Here is a 27,638-nt window from a genome sequence, read left to right on the forward strand (position 1 = left end):
TATTATTACTGTGCTGTAGAGTCTTGGAGCCCTCTCCATGGAGGAAGACTTCACTGGACTCAAGAGTTTTTTTCCATGGGTGTTCACCATTTCATTAGAGAAAGACATGCTCCCATCCCCGTGTGTTTTTCGATTCTCTATTGCAATGAGAGGAAGAGCCTCTCCTATGATATTCCACACATGGAATCCATCTGGGAGTGTCGCAGCAGCTTCCTTTACTTTGCTGGGTGCTACCCATACGACAGTGCATTGGACAGAGCAACAGCACTGCAGAAAGGGCAAAGACAGCCGCAAGGTCTCTGGAGCAGCCAAAGGCTGTATTTTCTCTGTACAGTGTCTGTGTTATCGGCTTAAGGTATCGTTATTCTTGTAACTAATGAGCTGATAGAACTGTCTGTGGGACTAGGCTACAACCTGGCTTCTGGAATTGACCTACCTTTAAAAAGCAAAATTATACTTTAATCTCACTTAAAAAAAAAAAAAATCAACCCACTGCACTGCATTGAAGCTCTGCCTAAGATTGTCCGAGTTATTATTGCATTGGTCTGATGCATAAGGGCTGATAAACTAAAGCCTCATAGTTTTAATTTCTGCCCCAGCCAGGTGATCTGAGCCAGTATTTATGTCTCATTTTGAAAGCAGCTGAACATTTTGAAAGCAGCTCCCTGACATATGTCTCTCTGAACCTCTCCAGGCTGAGCAGGCACCAGAAAAGAGCCATTTCTCTCAGAGAATGATTTTATAAAAAGATGTGTTACCAGAGTCAGCAAATCGAGGGCAGGATGGGTGTTACCACTGCTGTGAGCTTCCCATCTGATAAAAGTCTTTGCTTTCAACTTCTTGAAGGAAAAAAAAAGCATGTAATAGCCCCACACAGAATGAACCGAACAAGTTGTCATCTCACATGTGTAACAGCTTCCTTGCAAAACATTTATGAGAATGTCCCAGATGAATGATTCTCTTTATTACAGTCATGAAGCTGGGGTGGGGAAAGGGAAAATGGATGATCCTAAACCCCATCCCTCTGGTCTTCTGACCTACAGCTGAAGAGATCATTTGTTTTCAAAGTAGCTGAGCAAATTAACAAAATAATCATCACTCAGGGGCAAACAGCACACGATTTGCTATTGAATATGGAACAATGGGTGAATCATTCTTCGATCCACCAGTCTCCTCGTTTGTTTTCACTGCAAGTTAACCTCTCCTTTCCAAGGCAGGCTGTCAGGATCCTCATTGTCACAGGGGCTCTTTTGTTGCCCCCAGGAGCACTCTTTTTGATGGACAATAAAAGTTGTCTGGTTTTTCAATTCAGGTGCTCACTGTACAATCCAGGCATAAGCAACTAATAACCCAGGCATTGCTGCTGCATTGATTTTGGGGAAAGACGTCCTATCATTTTATGGCACTGTGTTTAGACACAGTTGCTTTAATTTTCTCCCGAGGAAACATAATGAAATTTCTATGAAAGAAATATGCTTTTCCCCATAATTGCTTTTTTTTTTTTCTGTTTTTTTTTTTTTTTTTTTTTCTCCCCCACTTTATCCAAGAACTAACATTTTTATTTCTTAGACAAATAATTGAAAATTCCCATCCCAATCTAGGTAATCCCTCAAACTGAATGTAAACGACTGCTCAGTAGTACCACTGGCAACTGAAAACCAGGTGGTTATAAAAATGAACAGAATGAGAATCAACATGAGAATGTTGACTTGGAGGTACCACCTCTTTGTCTTCTCCCTAGCATCCTACTGGATATTGTTCTTCTTTAATATGAAGACTTTGGAATGTGTTGTTAAAAATGACATAAGAAACTCTCCAGCAGCACTGTGGAAAAAAAAAAAAATCATATTTCAAATTAAAGAACCCCTTTTCCTTAGTGAAACATTGCCTTTCACTTAAAGAAAACTGCACAGGATCACACTGAGTGGATAATTTTTCCCAACCTTTTTCATATAAAAATAAAACATCAGAGTGCTGAAGGCAAACAGTGAAGGTTAGCAGCATAGAAGTTTATAACACAGGTCAGTTGGAGAGTCACCAGCTTCTTTCAGAGAAAGTGTAAAATGTGCCATTAAATAGGAAATAATAATTCACTCTGCAAGGTCAGTGTCTCCCTGTAGGAGTTCAGGAAAGATCAGATCTGAAACATTATTGTTTTATTAGTGTGTTTAATTTTGGCACTGAGAATGAGAAAACTGAACAGAGGTGCCCAGCTGACAGTTGAAAGTGGTATACTGAGGACTTGTTCTCTAGGCTCATTGGAGATTTCTGAGCATGTGTGGAGATTTCAGACATACTAATATCTTGAAAGAGATAAGACTAAACTTTCATTTTTGCCTGCTTCCTCTGAGAAAATCCTTTTCTTGGATGAGGAGAGGAAATAAGATTGAATTATGGCATCCTTTTCCTCACTGCTGACTTCAAAATTAAAGTCAGTCCTCAAAAACCCCGATAGCAAAAGGATCGTATTTATAAAATAGCTTTCTAGTTTTTATTGTTCTTCATTTTTTGAGATTCTAAAGTGTATTTGCATCATGTTTTCTCTCATAAAAATGAGAGTACTGGAAAAGTGTGAAAAAAATTTACAGTACTGCCTAAGAAGGCGTGTATGATGTGGAGGGTTACAGATATCAAGAATAACACCAAATACTTCAAAGGCTCACACCCTGCTTTGAGTTCTCTTCTTTGGCTGTAAATTCCTGCTGCAGAAAACACATTCCCTGTTCTTACTCCCATAATGAAGGAAGACATTGTCCACAGCTGTCACTATCCATGCTTTGCCACAGTTGCCAGGCTTTCTGTTCTCATGCAGCTCTTCCAAAAAATTCCTAAACTGATCCAGTCACAACTAGCTGGGTCAGCTCACGGACTATCAATTTTCTGTTTAGATTTAATATAAATCTATTAAGCCAGTATGTCTGGCTGTGTGCTGAATGAATTAGGGAGCACCCATCTGAGATGCTCTGCTGGCTGCCTGGAGCAAGTGTTAACACTGGGATGGAAAGAAACCAGTTTGTTGGTAAGAAGAGTATATCACAATCAGAGAAGAGGTTTTCCTTACTGGGCCAAACATGCTTTTTTTGCTTCTCCTCTCTCAATGAATGTACTTTGCTGCAGATAGCTAAAGACGGAGCATAGCACTAGTCAATCCTGCTGGAGCTTCTTTTGTATCTGTTTGTTTTGTAAATGGCTCTCCAAAGGGGGTTCACATGATGCTTTTCCAGCCTATGCCTATGAAATTCTATCAGTTACCATTCTCTACCTAGTGGCCATCTCCAAGCGTTTTTTCTTGAGATGTTGTTAACTGTTAAAGCATAAATTGAATAAAGATGCAAATGCAATTCACACATGGAGATGATGATTAAATTACTGTTATCACTTTGAAAACATACTGTCCCATGCAAATAGCTAACAAATTAACCAAGGACTTTGCTCAGACCTTTACTTAAATAATGTTATTACTTAGCAACTGTGAACACGTTTGGTGTCAGACATATTAATAATGCCCTGATCTCATTCCAAATAAATTATGTCTCAGACAAACATTTGCTTCACCCAAGATAGAGCAGCCCTGTCAAACAGTTGGCCAACTGCAACTTGTAAGTGCCTGAATGTGCTTTTTTTTTTTTTTTTTTAAATTTCCCTTCTCGCACCCAGGCACATCCCTGCTATTACAGAAGCCACAGGCTAGGGGGGACACACGGACCCAGCTGCAAAAGGGGCAGAAAGCGCCTGGGGGATTGTCTGCAGGGGGGTCGTGGCAGCGCGGGGCACCGGAGCGTGCCAGCGTCGGGTGGGCCACGTTTCCCTTGTTCACTTCTCATGAGTGTTGGTCCAGAGGAGCGGGCCGGGCTCACGCAAGGTAATTGCGGGCCAGCGGGCGCGGTGAGCCCGGAGGTCAGTGCCCCCACCCCGGGGCTCTGTGGCCCTGTCGGTCACGCAGCACAGGCGCCCGCTACGCTGCGTGTGCCACCGCACGACACTTGCTGCCGCCTTCGCCTGCAAGGCCCTGGAAGCCGCCACAGGGCGGATTTCACTTTGAAGCTCCGAGAGAAGCTGGGGAAACTCTGTCCCGGGACCGAGCGCGCTACGGCCGGACACTGGCGCCTGGAGGGACCGCGGTCCGCGCCCACCCCGCACGCTCCGGAGGGCCCGGTCCCGGCGGAGGGGGCGCTCCGCCCCTCGGCCCCGCCCCCTCGCCGTTGCCCGGGACGCCGTTTACGACAGTGTTCCGGCCTCGCCGTACGGCAGGGCTGCTTGTACGGCTGTTGGTTTCCGGCGGGCGCGATGGCGTCCGGGTTTGAGAGCGAAGGGAGCTTGGCGGCGCGTAAGGAGCAGCGGCGGCGGCAGCGGGAGGAGCTGCTGGCGCAGGTGGGGTGTCCGGCCCGGTCCGGCCTTACCCCGGGGACAGCTTAGCCTCCTCCTTCCCCCGGGCCGGTGCTGAGGCGGTCTCGTCTTGCGCGGGGTCGGTGCGCTCCTGAGGGCGGCCCTGGCCGCGGCCTCCCGACCGCAGGCCCGCCAGCGGCAGCTGGAGGAGGGGAACGCCTTCGGGAGAGCCCCTTCTGCCCCGAGGGGAGCTGGGCTACGGTACCCTGAGTGGCAGAAAGCAACCGGGAACTTAGTTTTGAGTGACAGCCACCTGAGTTCATGTGTTTTGCCACTTGTAGTGGTATTGATCCACTTGGTGTTTCACTTACTATGTGTTTCTATGCTTACAGCTTTGGGAAGAGCCAAGGTCGGGCTTTACACCCTCTCTTCAGATATTTGTATATACTGATAAGATGACACCACCTGCACTCTCTGGCCTTCTCTTCACTGGGATAACAGTCCCAGCTCTCAGTGTTTCCTTAAATGAGACATAAAAGGCAACTCATCCTCCTTGTCTTCCTGGCCTGTCTTTCCTAATGAGTCAGTATCCCTCCATTATAACGCTCTGGTCATGGAGTAATAACAACTTGAAGAGAAGTGGGACAGCCTTCTTTTGTGGAGCCAGGATGTTACTTGCTTGGTTATATCTTTCTGTAGTTTTAGCTAATAATTAGAAGGCTTCCACTCACAGATGCTTTAGTAGAGTTGCTGTGACTGGGAGACTGCTAGTCCTGATGCATCTTATTCTAAATCTCCCTATATGCTGTGTTTGGCACCTGTGCAGTAAACTGCTGATTCTTGTAACTCGTAGGTACAGTGAGTAATAAAATAGTAAATGGCACATCAGCTAGATGATGTGACTTGTTTTGAGGTTTAAGGAGTAGGGGATAACGGTATGGAAAGTGTAAGAGGAGGACAAAGTATGGAAAAAGTATGAAATTGTGATGATGGTTTTTTGTGAGAAGGAAGGCCAAAGTAAGCAGCAACCAAATCTTACTCGGCAAAGATATTTTCAGAAAAAAATAATGGAAAAATGGTCTGAATAGCCTAAGGCTTACATGGTAGTGATGTATTTTTTTTGGGGGGGCAAAGTAGGAAGACAGAGAAAAGATTTCAGGTAATATGCTATGTGGGTGTCTCCCTTGCACATTGCGGAATCATTTCTAGCCAATAGAAGTTCCCTTTAGTGACTTTACAAATGTGAGGTGATCCTGCTGCACTGTGTGCTTCCCCCTTTTTGGCAAGCAGTTGAATGGAAATTCCTTTAACATAGTGAATCATACTATCCTGCAAAAGTTTGTTGTTGTTATTAAGATGTCTTTTGCTTTATTTGAACTGCTGTATGATATGTTTAAGAGTGCTCCTTTGCTCAGTTCAACCTTGTGAATGTTCAGAAAATACTCTTAACTGTAAGCAAAATTTACATAGGACACCTTTATCCTACTTTACCTTTCCTTCTCAGTTGGTGCCGCTTGTACAGCGAGATATCTGGGGCAATGCCACTCTCTTAAAATCACAGAACAGCCCTGCTTGGAAGGACCTTGAAGGATCACCTGGTTCAACCGTTTGTGGGAGCCTAGATGTGACTGAACAGAGCACTAGATAATCTCATCTTGAAAATCTCCAGTGATGGGGATTCCACCCCTTGTCCTCTCCATGTGGCTCCTTGTGAAGAGAGAGCCTCTGTCCTCTTTACAGCTGCCCTTTAAATACTGGAATACTGTGACAAGGTCCCCCCTTAGATGTGTCTTCCTCAGAGACAAAAGACCTAACTCCTTCAGCCTTTCCTCACAGGGCAGGTTCTCCAGGCCCATGTACATCTTTGTGGCTCTCCTTTGGACCCTATTCAATCTGTCTGCACCTTTCTTGAATTGTGGGGAACAGAACAGGACGTGGTACTGCAGCCATGGCCCGACACACGCTGAGTAGAGTGGAGTGGTCATGTCTCTATCTCTGCTAGTAATGCCCCTGTGGATACAGCCCAGCATCTGATTTGCCTTTGTTGCTGCAGTGCTGACCCTTGTGCAGCTTGTTGTCCACCAGGACCCCCATGTAAAATGGCAACATTTTTAAGACCTCTTATAGCTACTCTATTATTTCTGTGCAAAATCAACTCAGCATTCTGTGACATGGAAGCAGAAGGATGAGGATGTCATAGTTGCTATGTCAGTACTCTGCTCTGCTGTCTGCTTTTCAAAAGTGGAACTTGCTGCCACTTTTTTGCTGACAGAATAACAGTTCTGTCTTCTCTGAAGTTGAGACACACTGCAACTTGCAAAGCCTGGAGGTGAATATGTGTATATATTATATATGATATAGTTAGAGATCTATATATCTATATAGAATATATAGATATATATGTAATATGTAGTAGTACTTCAGACGTGGTGATGTCCTACCATTTAAACCAGCATTTGATAAAGTGGATAAATCTTCTATATTTAGCTTAAGTAATTGATGTTGTCCTGATTAGGTATCCCACATACAGCAACAGTCAGTGCTTAGCTAAGTTTGATCTCCTTTTTTGTTTTTTATGTTTTGAACTTTTCTTAATGAACTATATGAATTAGTTAAAAACAGGTTTTGTCACGAGCAGGCATGAAAATCTTTCTTTTCCTCTGTCCAGGAAAAGAAGGCGGCAGAGGACAGACAAATGAAAAAAACTAACCTCTCCTTGGGGGTACTCTGCCTGAAATTTTATGCAGGAAAAGAAGTTGCAAATGGCAAATTATTTGGTAGGGTTTTTTTGCTACCCTACTTCTTACTGGGGAAGCAAAACCAGTCCTCATTTGCAGAAAATGAAGTATTTCTGACATTTATGAACTCCTAAAGATGTATCTGTTCATTAAAATATGTGTGTTATTGATGATATCAGTAAGTGAGAACAGATTAATGGCTTAGGTGTATTGATTTTCTCTGCTTTACTTAGGTTACTTTGATTATGGTTAGACTGCATGCTGCTATAGTGGTGGAAGAGAACTGGAAGAAAACTACTGCAAGTCTTTATCTTAGTGCATTTTGACTGTCTTGCTTGCAAAGCCAAAAAAAAGGACACTTGCACAGGGGCTTTTCACTTGTGGCTAACTTAATCAGGATAGCTGTTTGGTGATCGCAGTCTTAGAAGTTCCTGCTTTTTTGCTTTGGGAAAGACACTTGGGAAGCTGCGTAGGTCTTTGCTTCTGATAATCCAAGAAGTCTGCAGAAATGACTGTACTTCAGCACTTCTGTTCCTGGAAAGATGAGATGTTCAAGCAACTCACCTTAAGGAGCTTTTAGTTATAAAATAGTGGAAATTAGTCTGTCTTCTGTTCTATAGAGTATGTAGTTGGGGCTAAGATAAAAGGGAGCTCTTTAACTGTGGTCTTGATAGTCAGGACAGTGAAGAGTCTGAGAGAACCTTTACTATCTCTTCAGAAGTAATTCTCCCCAAATCACTCAGCTCAGTAGAAGAATCTGGGATTAGCTCACTGTTGCAGATTCCATGTCCACAATAATCAAGAGATTAAATATATTTTAGATTTTGAAATAGTTATATAGCAACTTTTAAAAGAAGCTGAAAGGAAGACATTGCTTCTTGTTAATTTATTTACTGTTTCATGTGTTTTGCCAGTTATGAATTTACACTTCTTTTGTAGAATGAAAATACCACCCAGCTCGTTGATTGAGATTTCTCTTTTAAATTTGGAACATGTATTCTTTTATCTGTGTAGTCTGTCCTCCCAGCTGCATTGGTGAAACCCGGCAGCTGGTAATGTTTATGATAACGATCAGTAATCAAATAATTAAGTGTTGATGTGCAAATTGTTATTAAGTTCCAGAAATAGTGTCTTGTTTTGATGAGTGTGATAGTTCATGACACTACTGTTTTACTTTGCAAGTTTAGAATGAGAAAATAATCTGATGGGTGTTTTGGTAAATGCAGGGATGTATAATTTTCCTACACATGAATGCTGCTTTTTTTTTTTTTTTTTTGTAAAAACTAGCAATGATTCAATTTTGAATTATTCTTGCATCTGTCCTATGACATGGTATTTCTGTACTTCAGGGTCGCTCTTCTGTTTCTTGTTATTTTTCATGTACTTTGAGTTCTTTCACTCTTTGGTCTCGGAGGGTGATGTGATTTGACCATTGCTTCTGTGGAAAATCCTGTCTTTTAGTTGTTAAGGATTAGTGATAGACTACAAGTTTCTCTTATAGCAGTACATATTGATTTAAAAAAAAAAGTTAAGTCTATAATAATAATAAACAAGTAAGATATTCTTGAAACAGTGTAAATAAAATGATACCTTGAAACAGGTTCATGACACAAACAAAAAATTGTGTGTTTAGTTTTACTTAGTTGGGTTTCTGAAAAAAATTGAGATGTACAAGCCATTATTTTTGGAAACATCTTGTTTGATGCTTTTGACATAGACCTCTACCTTTGTTTTACATTTTTGGATTTATTTTCTTTGAAAATACAACCTAAAACTTAAAAAACCCCAATGTGTAACAATGTCACTGAGTTCACTGTATTTGAGCTCTAAACAAGCTGTGAAATCAGCAGGTTTTCCTGGTAAAGTATGATCAGGTCTTTCCTCATTTAAAGCTTAACCATTGGGTTTTTGCAGTGATTAGTATTCACTGAGGTGATGGAATGCTTTGGCAATATTTTACACTTCAATTTTCAGTGGAAAATTACATAAATTTCTCCTTAGACAGAAATTAATAACAAAATGTAGAACTGTTAGGGGTTATAGAGTTGTTATTTGTTGGAAGTTGCTTCTGTGCTGTAATACTAAGCACCTTCTTTTTGCTCTTTCCCTTTTAAAGCCTTTATGAAGTGTTATATTCCTGACTGCGTTGAAGGAAATAAGCATGTCAGTATTGCTATACTCACTTAAATCTTCGAGTGATATTAGGAGAGTAACAGCATTAACAAATGAATACCGCCTTTTCACAAAAAGTTTTCAAGACTTTTGATAAAGCACCTCTATATGCATTTTTGCAAGCGATGTCTTTTATTTAACGGACAGGTCATTTTAGAAGGCAAATGATGAAGACAGATGTCTTCATTGTTATATTCTTCAAGTCCTTCCTTTAGAGGTAGCTCTGCCACAGAAGATTAGAGAGGTCCTACATTAACATGAAGTATCTGCCCACAGTCTCCTAGCAGTAGTAGTTACTGTAGTGCATCTGTTTATCTGTTGTGTCTGCAGCTGTACCAGCAGAAACAGTTACTGCCTCCCAGATGTTTCTGACTGAAGGTTGACACCTCCTACAGTCTGCTCTTTAAATCATGTCTGACTGTTCTGTCATGATTATTGATCACAAGAAGCTTAAATTATTTAAGTGATGGTCATTTCAGTGACCTGTCTTATATGCCTTTTGGCAGGTGAAAATGACAAAGACCAGTGACATTTCCCGCTGGTGCAGCTGTATCTGGAGGAGATGGAGGTGCAGGCAGCACTCTGACTCCGTTGTGATTTGGCAAGTTGGGGTGGAAGCTAAGCCCCTTCTTGTGTTTCTGCTGCTGTTCTCCTTGGGAAAGCTTTATAGTTGTAACAGTAATTGGAATATTGAGGGTAGAAAAATAGTCTACGCACTCATGAAAATAAACGTGTTATTCAGATAGAGAATTGGTATAAGAGCATCAGAACAGCAAGGAAGGGTGTGTTCAGGTTTCCTCGAGGTAAGCACTTATATAACCAGGGCTCTCCAGCCCTGAGCTTTGGGGTGATACAAGCTGGCAGGGTAATACAGGCCACAGTAACCTTTTGTGATAGCTGAATATCAGAACTGGTAAATGAGTGGAATGGTTTGTATGACAGGATGCAAGGTTGTCCTGAAATTAGAAAGAAAAGCTGATTGTTTAGGTTTTGGGTGCCTTATGCTGATGTCTGAAGGCCTGGGCTAGGTGTTAGATCTTTTGAACTTGTCTAGCAGAAAGCTGTTTCTGAAAGGAGTGTTTTCCACACTTTGTCCTCCCCAAAGTGCACATTTTTTTCCCTTGTTCCATGTGCATAAACTGGTAGCCTTCATGGCTTTGCCAGAGGGACAGATTGGAACCTTGATCTCCAGGAAGCTGCACCCTGCTGTTGGTGGGTTTCATTCTGTGTCAGGGTGGTCCTTGAAGTGGCTTCCTCTGAGGCTGGAGTGCAGGGACAGGCCTGTGCAGGGAAGGTGGTGGAACATGCGAGGAGGAGTGCGGAGAGGAGAGGCAGGGGAGTGGAGCCCTGCCCTTTAGTGGCAGGTAGCCATTAGAGCAGCTTAGCAGTTGCTCTGTGTTGCATGTTTTTGTCACACTGTGTTGAACTGGTGTTGTGCTGTAAAGTTTCATCTGATAGCTTGTTGGAGAAAAAGTGATTTTTTTATTCTTTTAGATGGAGAAATTAGCTATTGAATGGTGGTGATGATCATCTAAATAACTAGAGGTTGGCCACGGTTAAAGATTGGAAATCGTCTCTAGTGGTATGGAAAGTTTTCTCTGGCCTTGGTGAGAGCTGAAATGGTAAAATAGAGTTGGGGTCAGGAAAAAGTGTTGGTCAGGGTTTCTGTGAGCTGGGGAGGAATTGTTTTAGCCTCTCTCCCTAGGTGACATCCTTTCATCCCCTATGGACACCTTTGGGACACTGTCATGTAACAACCTCCATTTACTGTGTGACCAAGACCTTGACTGTTGGCAGTGACTTTCATCTTTTCTGCTTCTTCCTGGGGTGGCATGGTGTAATTTTTATAGCTTTTGGTGTTTGTGTCTGCAGCATATTACAGGCTGTTTGGAGCAAGTTTTATTCTTTATTTTGCAGATACTGTTGTCAGCAACCATGCAGGCTCGCCTTAATGACCTACCTAATGAAAACCAGAGAGCACTTTCCCTGACCTTGATTTCCTTCCTCATTCAGATGGGGCTGTAAAATCCAAGACCCTTTGGTCTGCTTGTTGTAAAGACAATAAAGTTTGTCTCTGTTCTCCTTAGCAAACATTGCTAACATAGTGCTGTAGAGTAATTATTGTTTTTATAGCACTTTACCAGCAGACCTTTCAGAGTGCTTTGCCAGCACTGTACTTCACCTTGCTCTTGTTGCAAAGGAGACTACGAGCAACTTTATTAGGATGTTGCAGAAGTATGTAATGTAGCATGATGCTTGCACTTCTTGACAGGTTGTTGCTTATAATGATCCTCCCTGTTTGTGTGTAGCATACACTGTTATTTGCATAATTAATGCATTACTTCAAAATAGAGGTATTTCAGAAATGTAGCTTTGTATCTTTATGGAGAAAAAACTTAAAAATATTGCAGTGGTGACCTAAAATGTACCTAATGTTAAGTACTCATTTGTAAAGGGGAAAGGTTAAATTGTGGGATATTTTTGTGGTATCATAAAGTATTAATGAACCTTAATGTGAATTAAATGCTTGAACTTCTGTGGGCTGAGAGATGTGACACTATTAGAATTGGCTTTCACAGCATAGAACGGTAAGTCTGATAGGGGAAATAACTAGTTTTTCTTCCTTTTCTACATTTCATAAAATGCCAGTAAGCCCAGCATCATTATAAAACATAAGTAGACTACAAAGGTAAGGTTTGAAGCTAATAAAATAGTGTAGACAGATTTTCTTCCTCCCCCCAACTTGAAATAATTGTGTGAGGGGAAATGCTTTGCCAACAATAAAAATGAATATTGCTACTAGCTGGTAGAGGGAGCTAAATAGTTTTTAGAGATAGAAAGGAGCAGAGGGTATTGCTGCTAACTTTCTAATATCATGTTAAAATGATAATTTAGGTGAAAATGCAACTTCTTTTATCTTTTCAGATTTCTAGGCAGCTTTCTTGTTTTTATTTTATGTACAGATATTGTTGAGAATCTTCTATATTTTGTATCTTTGTTTAAGAAGAAAAAAACTTTCACCTGGTACTTCTGTGTGTGTCTGTCTTTTTAAGTCTGGTCATGTTGCCACTACACATTCATCTTGCCCAATCCTGTTTCATTTAGCATTCAGGAGACAACAGTCTAGTTAGCTGATTTCTAGTCATTCTGTGTTCTGAATATGCATTTGTATACTTTTAGCCAAAATGCTGATCCACTTCTTGTATTAGCATCATGTAGCTCAATTAGCTGAATACTTGCCTGTATTTTTTCTGTTTATTCTTAGATCTAATAAAAAGTATAAGAGCTCCTTTAGTACCTTATTTGTAATGTTAACTTCATTCTATGCAATGTGTATTTGTAACTTTGGTAACATGAAGGAAATTTTATTTAAAATATATCTGTTGTTATAGAGAAGGGTAAGAGGCTAAATCTTCCTAGACAGGCAGAGAGCATATTAAATGGAGATGTGTTGACAAGCTGATCTTGACTGACCTTTATTTGAGGTGTTTATAGATTTATATGCCCAAGAGCTGCTAAAGAGGTGGAAGGGAACTATTGACTCTAGCTGAAGGTCTTTCTCAACCAAAAGTGAAATGGAGTATGCAGAAAGCCTATTCCTTTTCCCAGTTTAAACCTTGGCAACATGTTTCGTGTTTACTTGTGGAGCAAACAAGTTTAGAGTCTGGTTTTGTTGTGTTTTTCACATCTAGAACTATATTCAAGTTCCCTTTATCTCCACTGTTTCAAATCTGTTCAGTTAGAAGCTTAAAGTTTTGAGTATGCATGGCTTGTAGACAGTTTGTGAGTTGCATAGCTGAGGTTATTAATTACCCTTCACTTGTCCATGAATGTGGTATGCTTAGTTACTTTATTTTAGTCAGATGAATACATTTTTAAGACAGAAGGGCTGTTGTCTGTATGGACTAGAACTGAAACGATCAGTCAGTGATTTCCGCATTAACTTTCAAGGGTATTTTCCCAGATGGATAGATGTCTCAGGGTGGCCAGGGTTAGCCAGTGAGGTCTCACAGAGGCAGCAGGAAACATACCTGCATTTTTTGGAGTCCTGGGTGGTTTTGATGTCCCGATGCTATGCTTAACAGCTATTTCACTCTTACTGAATTATAGTCCTGCTTGTTGTTTTGTTTATTTATAAACTGGAAAACTGTTTTGATATTGGAATAAATGTTTCGATGTGCTCTTAACTAATTCTTTCTTTATTCCTTCCTTTTGAATTTTAATAAGATGTAGGATTCACCCTTGTAGACTGTGGGTGTCATTCTAGAGATGGAAGTCCCAGTCTTGACCTCTTGATTTGAGGTGATTTAAACTTTTTCTTGGTTTCGCAAAGCTCATATTTTAAAATTAACAAGTCTGGGTAGTGGCCTTGCTTTGCTTGCATTTAAGTTTATAATAAAGTATCACCTGGGGCTTCTAAGAAAGAGGATGATGAAGGTTTAAAAGGTAGTTTTATTTGGGCACAGATGTGTAGTATTTTGATTTGTGTTTTTTTTGTTCTTTGTGCCATTTTCAGTATTGCTAATGAAATGTTAAAAAATACAACAGCACTCGTACCTTGTTACTTTTTTTTTTTAAACTTTTAATCATATTTTCAGCATGTATTTCTGTTCATTGAACCCTTACAGTGTACTGGTCATCCTCCTGCAAGCCTTGTTTTCTATCAGTACAAAAGCTGCAGATTTCCTTCTTGGCTGCATCAAAAAAGAGAAACTGGTTCATGGTAGGGAGATTACTGTCTTGTGTAGTGCACAGGCTTGTATCTGGGGTTTGTTACAGAGAACTAATAGCTGACCAGGGGGAGAGACTTCCCCTGGTTGTCTAATGTGCTGAGATTTTTTTTTTTTTTTATGTATTGGTCTCTTTTAAACTTGCATGCAATCTCTTGGTTTATGTTTGAAAACACTTTCTGCTAAAACTCAGTGGTTCAGGATGAAAACCAAATTCTACCTTTAGTTTTTGCCTTGACTTTTGTTGTTTAAAAAATTAACCCACAAACAAAAAACCAAGTTCAAGCTCAAACTCTCAAGACTTATCTCATACAAAATTAGGGTGGTAATAATACAAAATAACTTCCCTCCTGTTTAATCAGGTGTTTTGATATATTGCACTTTGGGATAAAGGGTTTTCTAGTGGCAAGTTATATTTAAGTAAACTTATTTGTGAAAATCAACTTTATTGATGTAGTTTGTAGAAGTCCCCAGGAATTGAAACTGTCTTCAGTGATTATTATTTTTTCTAGTTTCATCTCTGTAATCAGAAAGGGAAGAACATTTTGCAGCCCAAAATGCTAATCTTTATATACTTGTATACTCCTTGAGAGCATGGACTTCTGCAGTTCCAGGTTTTGCACCTGGCTGAGGTTATTTTCAAAGCTGAATGTACACAAAAGTAGATTTGCTAACTTCTCAGATTAACAGATAGTGAGCTGTGCTTTGTAGTGGAGTAATTGCCCAGAGAATATGTTGAAATAGAAAATCAGACGATCATATCATATCATATGCATTTCATGAAAGTTGTAAGAACAAACTTCTCAATGAAGAATGGAAGTTGAATGTCTTTGTGTCACTTGTTTAGGATGATAGGATGAAATCAGTGCTAGAGGAGCTGCAAAGCTGTAGCTTGAGGAAGGAGGGTGCATAGTGTGTGTTAGCTAAATTTCACCTTTGACGTAATCTGTAAGTATTTTTATTGCAGTCCTCTAAAAGGGAAAATTCTCAAGAACAGTTCTCAACATTGTGTATGGTTGTGTCAGTGTTACTTAGAGGTGTGTCTGTAAGTAAATGCTTCTGAATTCTGCTTGGTTATTTTTCTTCTTTGTTTGTCTTAGGCCAAAATTAGTTATGAAAAGGAGCAGAGGCACAAGCTGTTAAAGCATCTACGAGGTGAAGATACATGGATGCTTGCTGATGTGAATGAACGTGTGGAACAACTGGAAAAGGTGACAGAACTGTAAATCACCGAATTGTGGTGTTAGCTTTACAGCATGTTTGTATGAGCAGAAGGCTTTGAGAGCTTTATTGATTTATGATATTTAAAAACCTCTTGATTTCTGAATTTATGCTTCAATATTAGCTTTTTTGAAATGCCAGTGCCAGCTTTAAGTTCTACCAAATGCAAAAGAGCAAGCACTGCCAGACAAGAATAGTCCCACAGGAAGCAATCTGGAGGATCCAAGGCTTCGTAGCAGTCCTGTTTGTGGTCATTCACGGGAGAAGCCTTAATGCAACCTCTGAATATTGCATCCTTTTAGTGTAGAAATCTGTGCAGATATTTCAGCAAAGGACAGATGTGTATTGATGATGCAGTGATTCACGAGGAAGTAGATTTGACCCTTCTATACATAGAAGACATTCTGTGTATAGTTATAGTGCCTTAGTTTCAGTGAAAAGGATATTGAGAGAGGGAAGAAAAGTTGATTATGGATGCAAGGCATGCCCTACCCGCTCCTATGCCAACAGAAGAGAGCAAGAGGTAGTAGAAATGAAATGTAGCTCTGTCCATCTGTGTGTGTTTTATACCTTTTTCAGTGTGGCTTGGTAAGTAGGTTATGATTGTTTTTCTTGTATGTAAGTGATTTGGTTTAATGGATCTCATTTACAAACATTTACTTGTAGGAACATTCTGTGCAGAAAAAGAAGAAAAAGGATAAGCATTCAAAAAAAGCTAAGAAAGAAAAGAAGAAAAATAAGAAACAAAAATCTGAAAAGAAGGATGACTTACTTGACAGTTCTTCAGTAAGTAAGAAACTTCAGAATGCTTCAAGTGACATTTTTAAAACCTGCACCATTTAGGCTCTGTGGGTACACATGGGTAGTAAAATTTAAGACTCATTCTTACCATTTTCTGTTTGAAAAAAATGTGGTAAAGGTGGTAAAGTTTATCTTTTTAATATACAGAGTACTTTATCAATTTAAAAGGTGCTTTTAAAGCATCAGTTTAAAAGATGCAATTTAAAAGATATGAGTGCTTGTGACTTTTATAATACTGAATTCACTCATTAGAAACTAAGGGATTTATAGTTTGTCAGCAGAGAGAAATTGAAAAAATCCTCCTTCTAGCATAGGGTGGAAAAATTAATAGGTTCCCTGTAGTCCGTGGTATAACATAGAATAATGTGTCTAAAATTGCAAAGACTTGATTTTGATTTCAAGCATGAGTTACTACTGCCTATTTCCATGAATGTTCAACCATGGAAACTCCCAACAACTTGGGAGTTGTATGTGGGTCTGAAGGAAGGCTCAAACTTGTGCATTTCAATCTGTAAATAAATGCCTTGACATTGAGGCAAAACAGTACAGAGACTGCATGAGAAATCTGGGTGCTGCTTTCTGGCCATGTTGTGTAAAACATCCTCCTAGCATTTTGTTGCAACTCAGGTAGCATTGTGATTTTTTTTCTTTTCAGAGAGTGTCTTTTATTGAGCGAAGGAACATGCAGTATGGTGAGATTTATTTTCCAGGGACTGATATCAGAAGTGAACTATGCTTTTCAGTGTGGGAAGTAACCTAAGGCATAAATGTCCCACATGTCCCATGGGAGTCATCAAAACTCTTCAGAATACAACAGTGATTCCTAGGATACAACACGATCCTGGCTGATACCTTCAATCCAAAATCTGTTATTCCCATGACAGGTTCATGTCAATAGCAAAGAAACTGTGTTCAATGAAGTCGTATTTGCTTCAAGTGTAAAATCTCAGTATACTGTTTGCAAGTGTAGGAAGTTGGATATGAAAGAAGGAGATAGCCTGCCTGTATAGTGCTTTATATTGTACTGTTACTGATTTTACTTTTTAAAATGTAAAACATATGTAGTCATTGATATCGATTTTCTAAAATTTTATTTTAGTAATGCCATAAACCCCTTTTTTTTTTTTTTTTTTTTTTTTTTGGTTTTGTTTTTATTCTGACCGCTTTAACTTTAGCAGTGTAATAAACCTCCAGTATGAGCTAGTGTTATACTGTGATGTGCTCATGAAGTATGGTGGAATGTTTTGATTATGAAGGAACAATCTCTTATGGGAATATCAGTAGTCTATTTTTATTATCAGTATTTTAAAATAATAAAAACTATTATATTAGTAGTGCTAATCAGGGTCCATTTGATTATCAATATACTTGGTAAGTACTGCATTTTATCAACATATAATAATATGTTAAGATGTTGTTAATATTCTTTACATTAAACTCCATTTTTAGGATTCTTCAGTTGAATGGGTTGAATCAAATGTGTCACAGTCAGATAACACAGAAAAGGCTTGGAAGGTCAATGAGCAATCAGATGCTGTGAAAGAACCCTCCCTGCAGGTGAGCAGTCTGATAACTACTCCAGAAATAAATTCAGCATGACCAGATTTGAGACGTGCTTTGGTTTCTTGACAGCTCTTTTGCAATGTGTTGAACAAAACCTATTTTATAGACAAATGTCTTTATTTAGCTAGGTAAATGTTACATTTCATTCATCGGAAGAATTCTCTACCCAATAGTTGCTTAGTATTTAATAAGGCACTGTGCTTAAAGTTGCCTAGCACCAGTTCCTTTCATGTCTTAAGGCTCCAGCAACTTAGCTTGATTTTCTTGCAGGTCAGTTTTAAACTCTTGACCAGAAATTTTATTTTTTCTGCATCATTTCAGTGCCTGTTCTACAGTTGAATGAATTTTTGCTTCTGTGGTGGTTAAACAGATATAAGAGAAGTGTAGAACTTTTCAGCAACAGTATTGATGTGTGAAAATGATTTTTAATTTAGTGTCTAATACCACTCCTGAAAAAAGTCTATGTTTCTCATTCTGAATTTGTGCATCTTATTAAGAGAAATAAAAAAGGATCTCTGAATCACATTTATCTTCTTGGAAAATTATAAAGTAATGAAATACAAATTCTTATGTATGTCATGATGATTTATACTGCAAAACCAGTTTTTTTCCAAGCATTTCTTGTATAGTGTTGTCCTGGGCTGGTCTGTTTTTGGACCAAGAGTGTGCTTTTGTAAGGAATCTCCTGGTCATCCCAACTTTTTGTATTTGGCTCACATTATGAAGAAGTCTTGGAGCATGTAAATCCGTTTCCTAGATTAAATTAAATTAGAAGATATGTTCTCAAAGTGCACCATGGGACCAGTTTCAGACTAGTCTAGAGGACTTACATTAAAAAAAAAAGAGGTGGGGAAAGAGAAAGAAAGAGGGGAAAGAAGAGAGGAAGAAAGAGGGGGGGGAAGGAAAAAAGAGAAAAAAAGAGGGGGGAAGGGGGAAAGGGGGGAAAGATGAAAAAGAGGGGGAAAAGGGGGAAAAAGGAAGGGAAGGGGGAAAAGGGGGAAAAAGGAAGGGAAGGGGGAAAAGGGGGAAAAAGGAAGGGAAGGGGGAAAAGGGGGAAAAAGGAAGGGAAGGGGGAAAAGGGGGAAAAAGGAAGGGAAGGGGGAAAAGGGGGAAAAAGGAAGGGAAGGGGGAAAAGGGGGAAAAAGGAAGGGAAGGGGGAAAAGGGGGAAAAAGGAAGGGAAGGGGGAAAAGGGGGAAAAAGGAAGGGAAGGGGGAAAAGGGGGAAAAAGGAAGGGAAGGGGGAAAAGGGGGAAAAAGGAAGGGAAGGGGGAAAAAGGAAGGGAAGGGGGAAAAGGGGGAAAAAGGAAGGGAAGGGGGAAATCCCCAAACCACATGGCAATGGGCTCAACCTGAAACACAGGAGTTTTTGTCTGAACGTCAGGAAGCAGTGTTTTACTGTGAGGGTGGCACTGGCACAGGTTACCCGGAGAGGTTATGAAATCTCCATCCTTGGAGATATTTATAAGCCATCTGGACACTGTCCTGAGCAACTGGCTCTAGGTGGCCCTACTTGAGATTGGGGATTGGACCAGATGACAGAGGTCTCATGCACATCCACTTCTGTTGATCTATCTTGCTTGCTAATGTGGGCATAGATACTATTGAATTACTTGAAGATATTTTTCAGTTCCTTCTCCTTCTTAGAGGAGATTTGAGAAGTGGAGTGTTGTGTTTCACCTCTGAAACTCTGGTTTATTGCCTAATGCAGTTTTTAAATAACAGAGGAAGTCTGACATATGGCATCTGTTCAGATTGACAACTCAGACTTGGACTCTGCTAAGGATATGAAGACACTTTTTGCAAGGACATGTTTTAAAATAGGTGTAATCTTGTTATTTTCACTGTTTACCCACAGAATTGTTCCATGTACTTGTTTTAGTAGAGTAGGTGTTTATAATGTGTATGTCACTGCTTTCTTTTGAAACTTCAGGTTTTGTGTGTATAGAGGTAGTAGGTATATCTAGACTTTTTATATGCTGCTTTTCTTCAGAGAGGAGTCTTCATTTTTAAAATGTCCTTGGTCCAGCTTAGGTTTTGTAAATGCAGTTTTCTACCTCTTATTGTACAGTTAACAGTTATTGTACAGTTAACAAAATTTAGATATGTAACTGTTTAATATGAGGGTGCAGTTAATGCCTGTATATCCAAGTCTCAGTTACTGACTGCAGATTGTGTATACGCTAGAAAAGATTAAGAGGTCATAAAGTCAGAATTAGCAAGATTAAAAGTAATTAGTTTAGATGTAGTGTTCGTTTAAGCAAATAATAAGCAGTCTGTACATTCTGAGTGTTTGCTAGTGTCTTAAATAGCTTGTGAAGATGTATTTCAAATTACAGAAGGACATTTATGAAATTTGTCTATGTGAATATTAAAAAATTGAAAGATTTGGGTACAAGTATTTCATATGTGTTTGTAAAACCTGTATGTTGTAAGTAACATTTGTCAGTAGTTGCACTGGTTTGATTTGTACCCAAGCCATGTTTTCATTGGAAGTATGAACATTGACACTGCGTTTATTTTAAAGAGAGAAGAATGGATGAATTTAGACTTCATGTCATTGAAAACCACGTCAGCAGCAGCTGTCAGAGGTGAAAGACACAAAGAAAAAATACTGGAACGACAGAAAGCTCAGGAACTTGAGCAGGTAGGAGGAATTAACATATGAACTTTTTTCTGCATCTTACTAAATTTTCTGTGATGAATGAACCAATGAATTAGTTCAAGTACCTAAGTCTTTGTATAGTTTTTGACCTAATGCCTGATATGTTGTGATAGTGATTTTAATTAAATTGGTGAGTTATTTGTTCTGTTTGGGAGGGGAAGGGTTTATACAGCAGGCTTATCTTGTGAAGAAATGCCTTTAAACTATCTGCTAGGTAAGGAGAAAGCCAATCTTGTTAGTACTGAGCTCTATAATATTTGAAATGCTTCTAAGATGTTTTACTTGACAGACTGTTGATCTGGCCTTCTTCCCCATGGTGTCTGTGAAAGGAGCACCATTGTTTTGTATGATAAAAGCTTACCTAAGTTACTCTGTTCAAGCACAGGGTGCTGAGGCTTGTTTTTTCCTGAAGAAAGAGTTCAGAGCAGTTGCAGCTGCTTTTATGCCACAGTTCATTCAGCTCCTTAAACGCAGTGTAGTCTGATCTGAAAACATAGTTGATGATCACTATCTAATATCTCCTTGTCCTCACATCTCGCAGTGGGCCATTTGTTGATGTTTGGTTTTCCAAGTAGTTGTGTTGTGGCTAGCAACCAGATTGACCAAATTGATCGTGTAGTATGTGACACTTTGTTTATTGTCTTTTGAGAAGGGATTAAGATTTTTTCATTTTCCCCACATAACTTTTTTCTGGATGTTTTTTATGAACTGTTGAAGGATCATTTAATGTGAAGATCTTAAATCACCAGAATGTCAGCATGTATTATATAGTTAATGACAATTTATATGTATTTTTGATCCTAGAAGAATATGGTTTTTATAGAGTCTCCACCCAACCACTTGCTCTCCATGCAGGTTTAGGCTTTTGTGTTTTCTACACAAGAATACCTGTCCATCCTTTGATACCCAAACCAATGTGTACAACAGATGCATACAGCATATCAGTGGTAGTGATGAGTTGACAATATAACATAGACAAATTCAAAATTTTATCAGTGCTGGAAGGTCTATTCAACCCTCTTCTCCAGTGGACTTCCTTGCCTGCTTCCAGAGAAGTCAGCTGACAGAATAAGCAATCTAGTTTGATGGTGAAAAGCACTTAACCTGAGGCAAAACTAAGAGCTTCCATAACAGCAAGTGCCTATTACTGATACACTGGCAGTGCAGTCAAACAGTAAAACTGCTTCTGGATAATAAGGGTGCCAACTAGACACATGTTTGAGGGCTTTGACTCAGGATGGAGAGTTACTTTTATTTCTACCTGTCTATAGACAGCACAAGTTATGAGTAAATTGTTCTATTCCGACACAAGTCTCAAAAAATTTATCAGATATTCTAGAAAATACAAACCATATGCTATGCACACATTAAAATTAGTTCTGTTTTAGGCCATGCTGTCTGAGAGAGAACTCAATCCTTTTTGGAAAGATGGTGGTACAGGTTTGCCACCAGAGAAGGATGAAGCAGCTTCAGTTAAGAAAGGTAAACAGCAATTTAGTAATAATCTTAATCTTAAATTTCTGTCTCCAGTCTCTGGTCTCTGTTGCTAACAAGTTACTACTAATGTTGATGTAAAGAGATTATGAATAACATGTAATGAAGTAAAATTTGGATGAAAATCCAGTACTGAATATTGGGTTAGTATCATAGTATGTTGTTTTGCAGAATTTCTCTTCACTGGGTTTGACCTTCAATATCTTTACAGAAATTCTCTATTTTGAACTAATTAAAGGAAAGCATGATTTAACCAAGACAAGATAAACTGTTGTCATCTCATTTGGTTCCTTTCATTCCATTACACAAATTATGGTTTTAAAATATTCAACTACAGCAGTCTGAGTCATATTAAAATGATGTGCTCTACAGATGCAGTTTGTGAAAAATATTTCTGTAACCTTTTCACTTCTTTCATTACCCTAGGGTTATCCTTCCTATTTCCAGAAAGAGCAGTTAGAAAAATGTTTTTCATAATGTCATGAAGTGTTTGTTATGTGATAAGAAGGGTCCTTATATCCTGTCAACAGGGAATAGTAGGGTCCCTGTCTTTTCTCTTTGGGAGCCTTTCCCTGTGAGTCTGTCCTGCAAACCATTAGCCTCATTCCCACTTCTAGGAGTCACAGAGATCAGCCATCTAAGAGGTGACAGGCATCAGTGAGTATGTGTCCTGAATGTTAAGACCTCTGCTAGCTTCTGAAATGGAAAGCAATGGGTTACTCATTAATTTGCACTTGTTTATATGTAAGGGGTATGCCAAAGAATGGACACAAGGGGTATGCCAAAGAATGGACACAGAAAGTGGAAATAATAAGAAGGTTCTTTAATTTCATAAAAAACCCCAAAACTTCTCATATGCTACTCCTGCCTTGGAAACTGCTTGTTGTGTTCTATGATAAAATGGAGAAGTTTACTAATCTAAGTCACTGAGGTATATTCAGCATTAGCTTACAAAACCATATAATTGTATTATTATGTCTTTCTATTTTTCTTTTGCACCCCCTCAATTTTTACATTAAGTTTAGGTGAAGGTTTAATGTCACATGCAGAGTAAGGTTAAATAGTAGTAACAGCTGAGATATAAAACTACGCCCTCTCACTGTTTCCTTCTTTAGGTACAGCAGTAGAAGATGCTGGATTAAGTTGGTTACGAAAATCATACCAAAGGATGAAGGAGCAGGCTGAGAGAGAGAAACGAAATTTTGAGGAAATTGTAGCTGAGAGATATGGGGTAAGGAATTTTTTTCATACTAATAGATGTTTGGAAGAGGTTACTTGCATGTAAAGGAGGAAATACCTTATGTGTAGTGTAAGACATAAGGAAAGAAACAGGAAAAAACAGCCTCTGAAGCTTTTCTCAACTGATGAAGAGTTTAAAGCTACCCATTCTTTTATATGTTCTTTGTTAAATATATTTTAATATGTGGGATCCTACAGCAAATTTAAAATACTTATCTTCTACATCAGGAGGTTCAAATGATCACACTACTAAGTACCTGAGTGCTTCCAAAATTATGATGTGTACTAGATAATACATTTTGTTCTCCTCCGTGGAGTGGATAATAATGCACGTTGTGGATAATAATAATGCCAAGATAATTTGGAGAGCTGTGTCAAATTTTACCAAATATGAATCTTTTGGACACTTGTGATGTGCTCAGTCCAGATATGTTGAGAAAACTGCTTGCTTCTGAAGGGTTTAAAAATCTTCAAAATTTATTTTTAATAAACCAGTCTGCCATAACAATATTAACACTTGAAAACCTGCTCCTCCTACTTATTATATTATTGTCTTTAAAAGCATTGGTCAAAGGTATGGCAAGTTAAATCTTGGCCATAGTGTTACATTTGAGTTTTCCGTGGGTTTTTTGAGTAGGCTGTTTTGGTTGTGGAAATCTTGGATAGGATAGTATGACTTCATGCTGTTGTCTTTGGACTGAATTGTAGTCACTCTTGAATGATGAAACCAACATGATGAAAGCTGGTAGAAATTATTCATAGCCATTGATTGTAAAGAATATTATTTTTAAGAATCTTCCTCAAGAAACTAGAGTTCAAACAGCATGAACCACTCTGGCTGCTGAAGTACTGGATAGTGATTGAAAGAGACCCCTATCTGATTTGCTTCAATATGTAATGTTTTGAGAAAAAAAAAAAGTAATTGGTGGCTTTTAATTCCGTTCAAAAGAGGGGGGAGGAACAGTCCACATTTTGCATAGTTGCCTAATGGATAGAGTATTTGTCAAGAAAGCCAGAGACAGGGGTTCAAAGGCTGTTTCAAGCTAAAGATTTTGAACCCAATCTCCTGTGTTTTAAGAATTTAACTAGATTGTAAAATGGTTTATTGGGAACATCCATTGGTTCTATAGAAGATGAGCCTCTAGTGAGCATAAATGCAAAGTTCATGAGTAAGAAAGAGGAAGCCTTTCTCCCTAGCTCAAGCCCCTAATCTCCAGGTTGCCAGGAGAAGACAGTTCTGAGTCTCTGGTCCCTGTTCCCAGAAGTACTTTAGCATTCTAGAGACACAGGATGAAAGTTAGAAATAGTCCAAGAGAAGGGATCAGAAAGCCTTCTCAACAGATCATCTTAGACACGGGTCTGGAAGTTCCCTTTTTTGTACTGGTCTTCCTTTCTACTCCATGGCTCATGGCTTGCCCTTTGCACAGTGACTCACTTTCACAGAATGTTGCCTTTCTTGTAGTACTTTGCAGGAGCTTTACAACATCCCATGATCTTAAAAGCAGTATGACTTTTTTTTTTATTCCCTATAGTCAATGGAGGTATTTCAGTCACGATTAGAAGAAGCTGAAAAAGTTGCATCCAGAAAGGAAAATTACTATAGACGTGGAAGAGGGAAGGAAACTGACTATTCAGAAAGTGATAAAGAGAAGAAAGAACAGCGTATGAAAAAAGAGACACGAGATGAAGATGATAGAAACAGGAACATGTGTGGGGACTATACTAGGGAGAAGTATGGCAAGGGATGGTTGCAGGAAGACAAAGGTTACAAAAGAGAAATGTCAAGTGAAGACCAAGAACGTGGACACAGTAGCACAGACTCAGTATTGAGAGGCTACAGCTCCAAAGCAGAAAAACACTCCAATGAAAAACGAAGTCAGGAAAAGAGTTCATCTCTCAGCAACATGAAACACAAATTTCTGAAACCCGCTGAAGATGACTTAACATCTTACAGTGCACCTAGAGACTACAAGACACAGCAATCCTCTTCCAAACTGCCGGTTCATAGCTCTTTGAGCAGCCGCTTCCAAAAACCTAATGAGGATACTGCATTGTGGACTGAAACACACACAGAAGACAACAAGGAGAAATTAGTGTCTGATCAAAAATCATCAGGTACTAGGAAACAAATGGATGACAGTAGTTGGGGAAGAACTCCAAGTGATGAAAAAGTGAAGTCACAACCGGATTACCCAAGTGATATCCCTGAGAAGAAACAAATGTTATCTGACAGTAAAACATCGTGTTCTAGGTATTTCGCAAACTTCTTTGCTTGTCTTTTATTTGCTTTATTTTTCATGGCAAAGTATACCAGAAACTCTTACCTTCTTTATGACAGTATTAGATCTGAATGTATCAGCTCTGTTTAGTAGCTAAAACGGACCACTGTAGAAGTAATCCCCTACTGGTCCTGTCTCTTCAGCATATTTGAGAATTGCTAATGATACATTATTTTCTGCTTCTTTCTAATGTTCACACTGCAGTAAAATTGTCCTCTTAGGCAAAAAACCTGCAAAACGGTATCTTAACTGTTGTTGAATTTGTAAAAGACAAACTGTTAGAAAATGCTGACTAAAAGCTGAAATAATTAATACAGTGGGGATAGGTTTGCCACCTGTGAGATGAACTCATATGCTAAAGTAGTAGAATATGAAAAATAATAGAACTTACTGATTAGAAAAGTGCGTTGTCTGTGGAAAATAGGAAAGATGAATAGGAGTCGGAAGGGAAATGCGAACTAATACATGGTAGGAATTTCAGTTTGTCTGACTTGCTTTAGAGGAAGACAACAGAGCATAGTTAGGAGAAGTGGTCAGAAAAGTAAGTTGTAGACAGCTGAGCTTTAGCACTATTCCAGGCTACCTGTTCTCCAGTATTACCAGCTTGCTGGTTCTTCCAGTGATATGAGTAGTGTGGTTATTGCTGTGAACGCCTTCCTTCAGATCTTCCTACTAATAAGTAGGCACATGCAAAAGTATTTTTAGTCAGGATGGTGTTAGTGAATTACTTGGGAAAGCTGAACAAGTAAATATTCTTGGTTGAAGTATGTAAGAAGGGTGATATGATTTAGTTGGAAGCCGCATTTGATGAAATATGATCAAGCGTAATTCTTTCTGACATGCTTATGTCAGTTATTTACAGAAAAAAACTTCTTATAACAGGGCTATGAATTTCCAACAATTAAACATTAAAAGTAGTCTGATAACAAGACAGTACCTCAAACTGTTCCTACGTGTAGTACTTGCAGATACCTCACTGTGTATTTGCAAAGAAAATTTGTACAGTAACAGAGTACTACATGACTAACCAGAAACAGGCAGCTTAGTCTACAAAATTTTTTATATTGTATAGATTGGGTATTTTTTCCAGATTTTACTTGCTATATTTACATTTCCTTTAATAGCAGGAAGATAAATTGTTTGCATGATGATCACTAAATCTTATTTATTTATTTATTTGAAAAACCATGAGTTTGAATATACATCATGGCACTAGAAGTTCCCAGTTCTGGCACAAAGACTTTGTATGCACTGTGGGAAGTCTCACTCATAAATGTTTGTCATGACTTGTTTTATTGTTTATTTTAGTATTTGCCTAGGTATTATTTTGCTGGAAAATGAGAACTATATAATTTTTTTTTTAGTTACTCTAAAAAGATCTTTTAGCACTAAGTCTGTGATGTATGAGACATTAGACATCGGAATTTAGTGATCCTCTATTTTTCTAGATATTGTCCGAATAGTTATTGCCCTGAAGTGTCTGGGGTTTAACACTTAAATGCACTTTGCTGATTAGAATGATTCACAGTGTGTCTGAGCTGGAGCCTATGAGACTTCCTCAGCTCTTGAATCCTGGTTTGATCATGACTTTGTTCAGGTACAAGGTCTGCACAATCCACAGTTGTTTTCTGCCTGCCTTGGGTAGTGGTGCTGTTTTCCATAAGGAAATGTAGGTAATCATGTAAGGAGGAATGCTGTGGTGAGCTGAGAGATTGTGCCTGAACTCCAGTGCAGATGCAGATTCAATGAAAATATACCCTCAGAACTATGTGTCTGGAAAAAACCCCACCCTGTTAAGCTTCTTTTTTGCACACATAAAAAGGCATGATTATGCGTAGTTAAGAGTCTTATCCTTCATCTTAAATATCATGCACTTTAAAAAAAAAAAAACAACAAATACTTCACTGATTAGCAGCAAATAATCTGTGTAAATGATATATAATCCTTTAATAAGTCTACCTTCATTGTCAGTTTTGTTTCCTCCGTGACTTCCAGAAGGAGAAATCAAGACCTAACAGCTGTGTTGTACAGCTGATGGCAAACAGCAGTCCTGATATCCAGTAGACATTATTTAACTGTAAATTACTGGTTTGGATGGGAGATTGTCCAAAATGCAGAGACTGATTGAGAGAGACCCAGCACCTTGAGTTTTTAAAATTTTTTTGTTGGTTGGTTGGTTGATTTGTTTTTGTGGGGGGCAAGGTGTGGAGCTGGGTGTTGCTTTGCCTGTGTGGTGTGTTGACCCCAGCAAGCAGCTAATTGTGTACCCAGCTGCTTGCTCATTCTCCGTCCTGCAGAGGGAATCAGAAGAGCAAAAGGGAGAAAAACTCATGTATCAGATAAAGACAGATTAACAAGTGAAGGAAAGAGACAAAAACAAGCGAAGCAAAGGCAATCAGTCACTCACCACCTC

General features: G+C 39.0%; 1 protein-coding gene across 3 annotated transcripts in view; it reads left to right on the plus strand.

Annotated features, from left to right (window-relative positions):
• The first annotated feature begins 4,285 nt into the window (after window positions 1-4,285).
• Window positions 4,286-27,638, plus strand: part of CWF19L2 (CWF19 like cell cycle control factor 2) — an 86,177-nt gene continuing 62,824 nt past the window's right edge. The window contains exons 1-8 of one of the 3 annotated variants that reach the window (XM_074916194.1): window positions 4,286-4,371; window positions 15,067-15,177; window positions 15,854-15,973; window positions 17,438-17,545; window positions 20,076-20,195; window positions 21,602-21,695; window positions 22,823-22,938; window positions 24,479-25,197. In XM_074916194.1, the coding sequence (XP_074772295.1) occupies window positions 4,288-4,371; window positions 15,067-15,177; window positions 15,854-15,973; window positions 17,438-17,545; window positions 20,076-20,195; window positions 21,602-21,695; window positions 22,823-22,938; window positions 24,479-25,197 (1,472 nt within the window). In that variant the 5' untranslated portion in view covers window positions 4,286-4,287. Of the gene's footprint in view, window positions 4,372-13,787; window positions 13,960-15,066; window positions 15,178-15,853; window positions 15,974-17,437; window positions 17,546-20,075; window positions 20,196-21,590; window positions 21,696-22,822; window positions 22,939-24,478; window positions 25,198-27,638 lie in introns of those variants that run through there. The other 2 variants (XM_074916202.1, XM_074916211.1) reach the window with 2 other exon arrangements.

The sequence above is a fragment of the Athene noctua genome, chromosome 1 (assembly GCF_965140245.1).
Source record: "Athene noctua chromosome 1, bAthNoc1.hap1.1, whole genome shotgun sequence".
Taxonomy (NCBI): domain Eukaryota; kingdom Metazoa; phylum Chordata; class Aves; order Strigiformes; family Strigidae; genus Athene; species Athene noctua.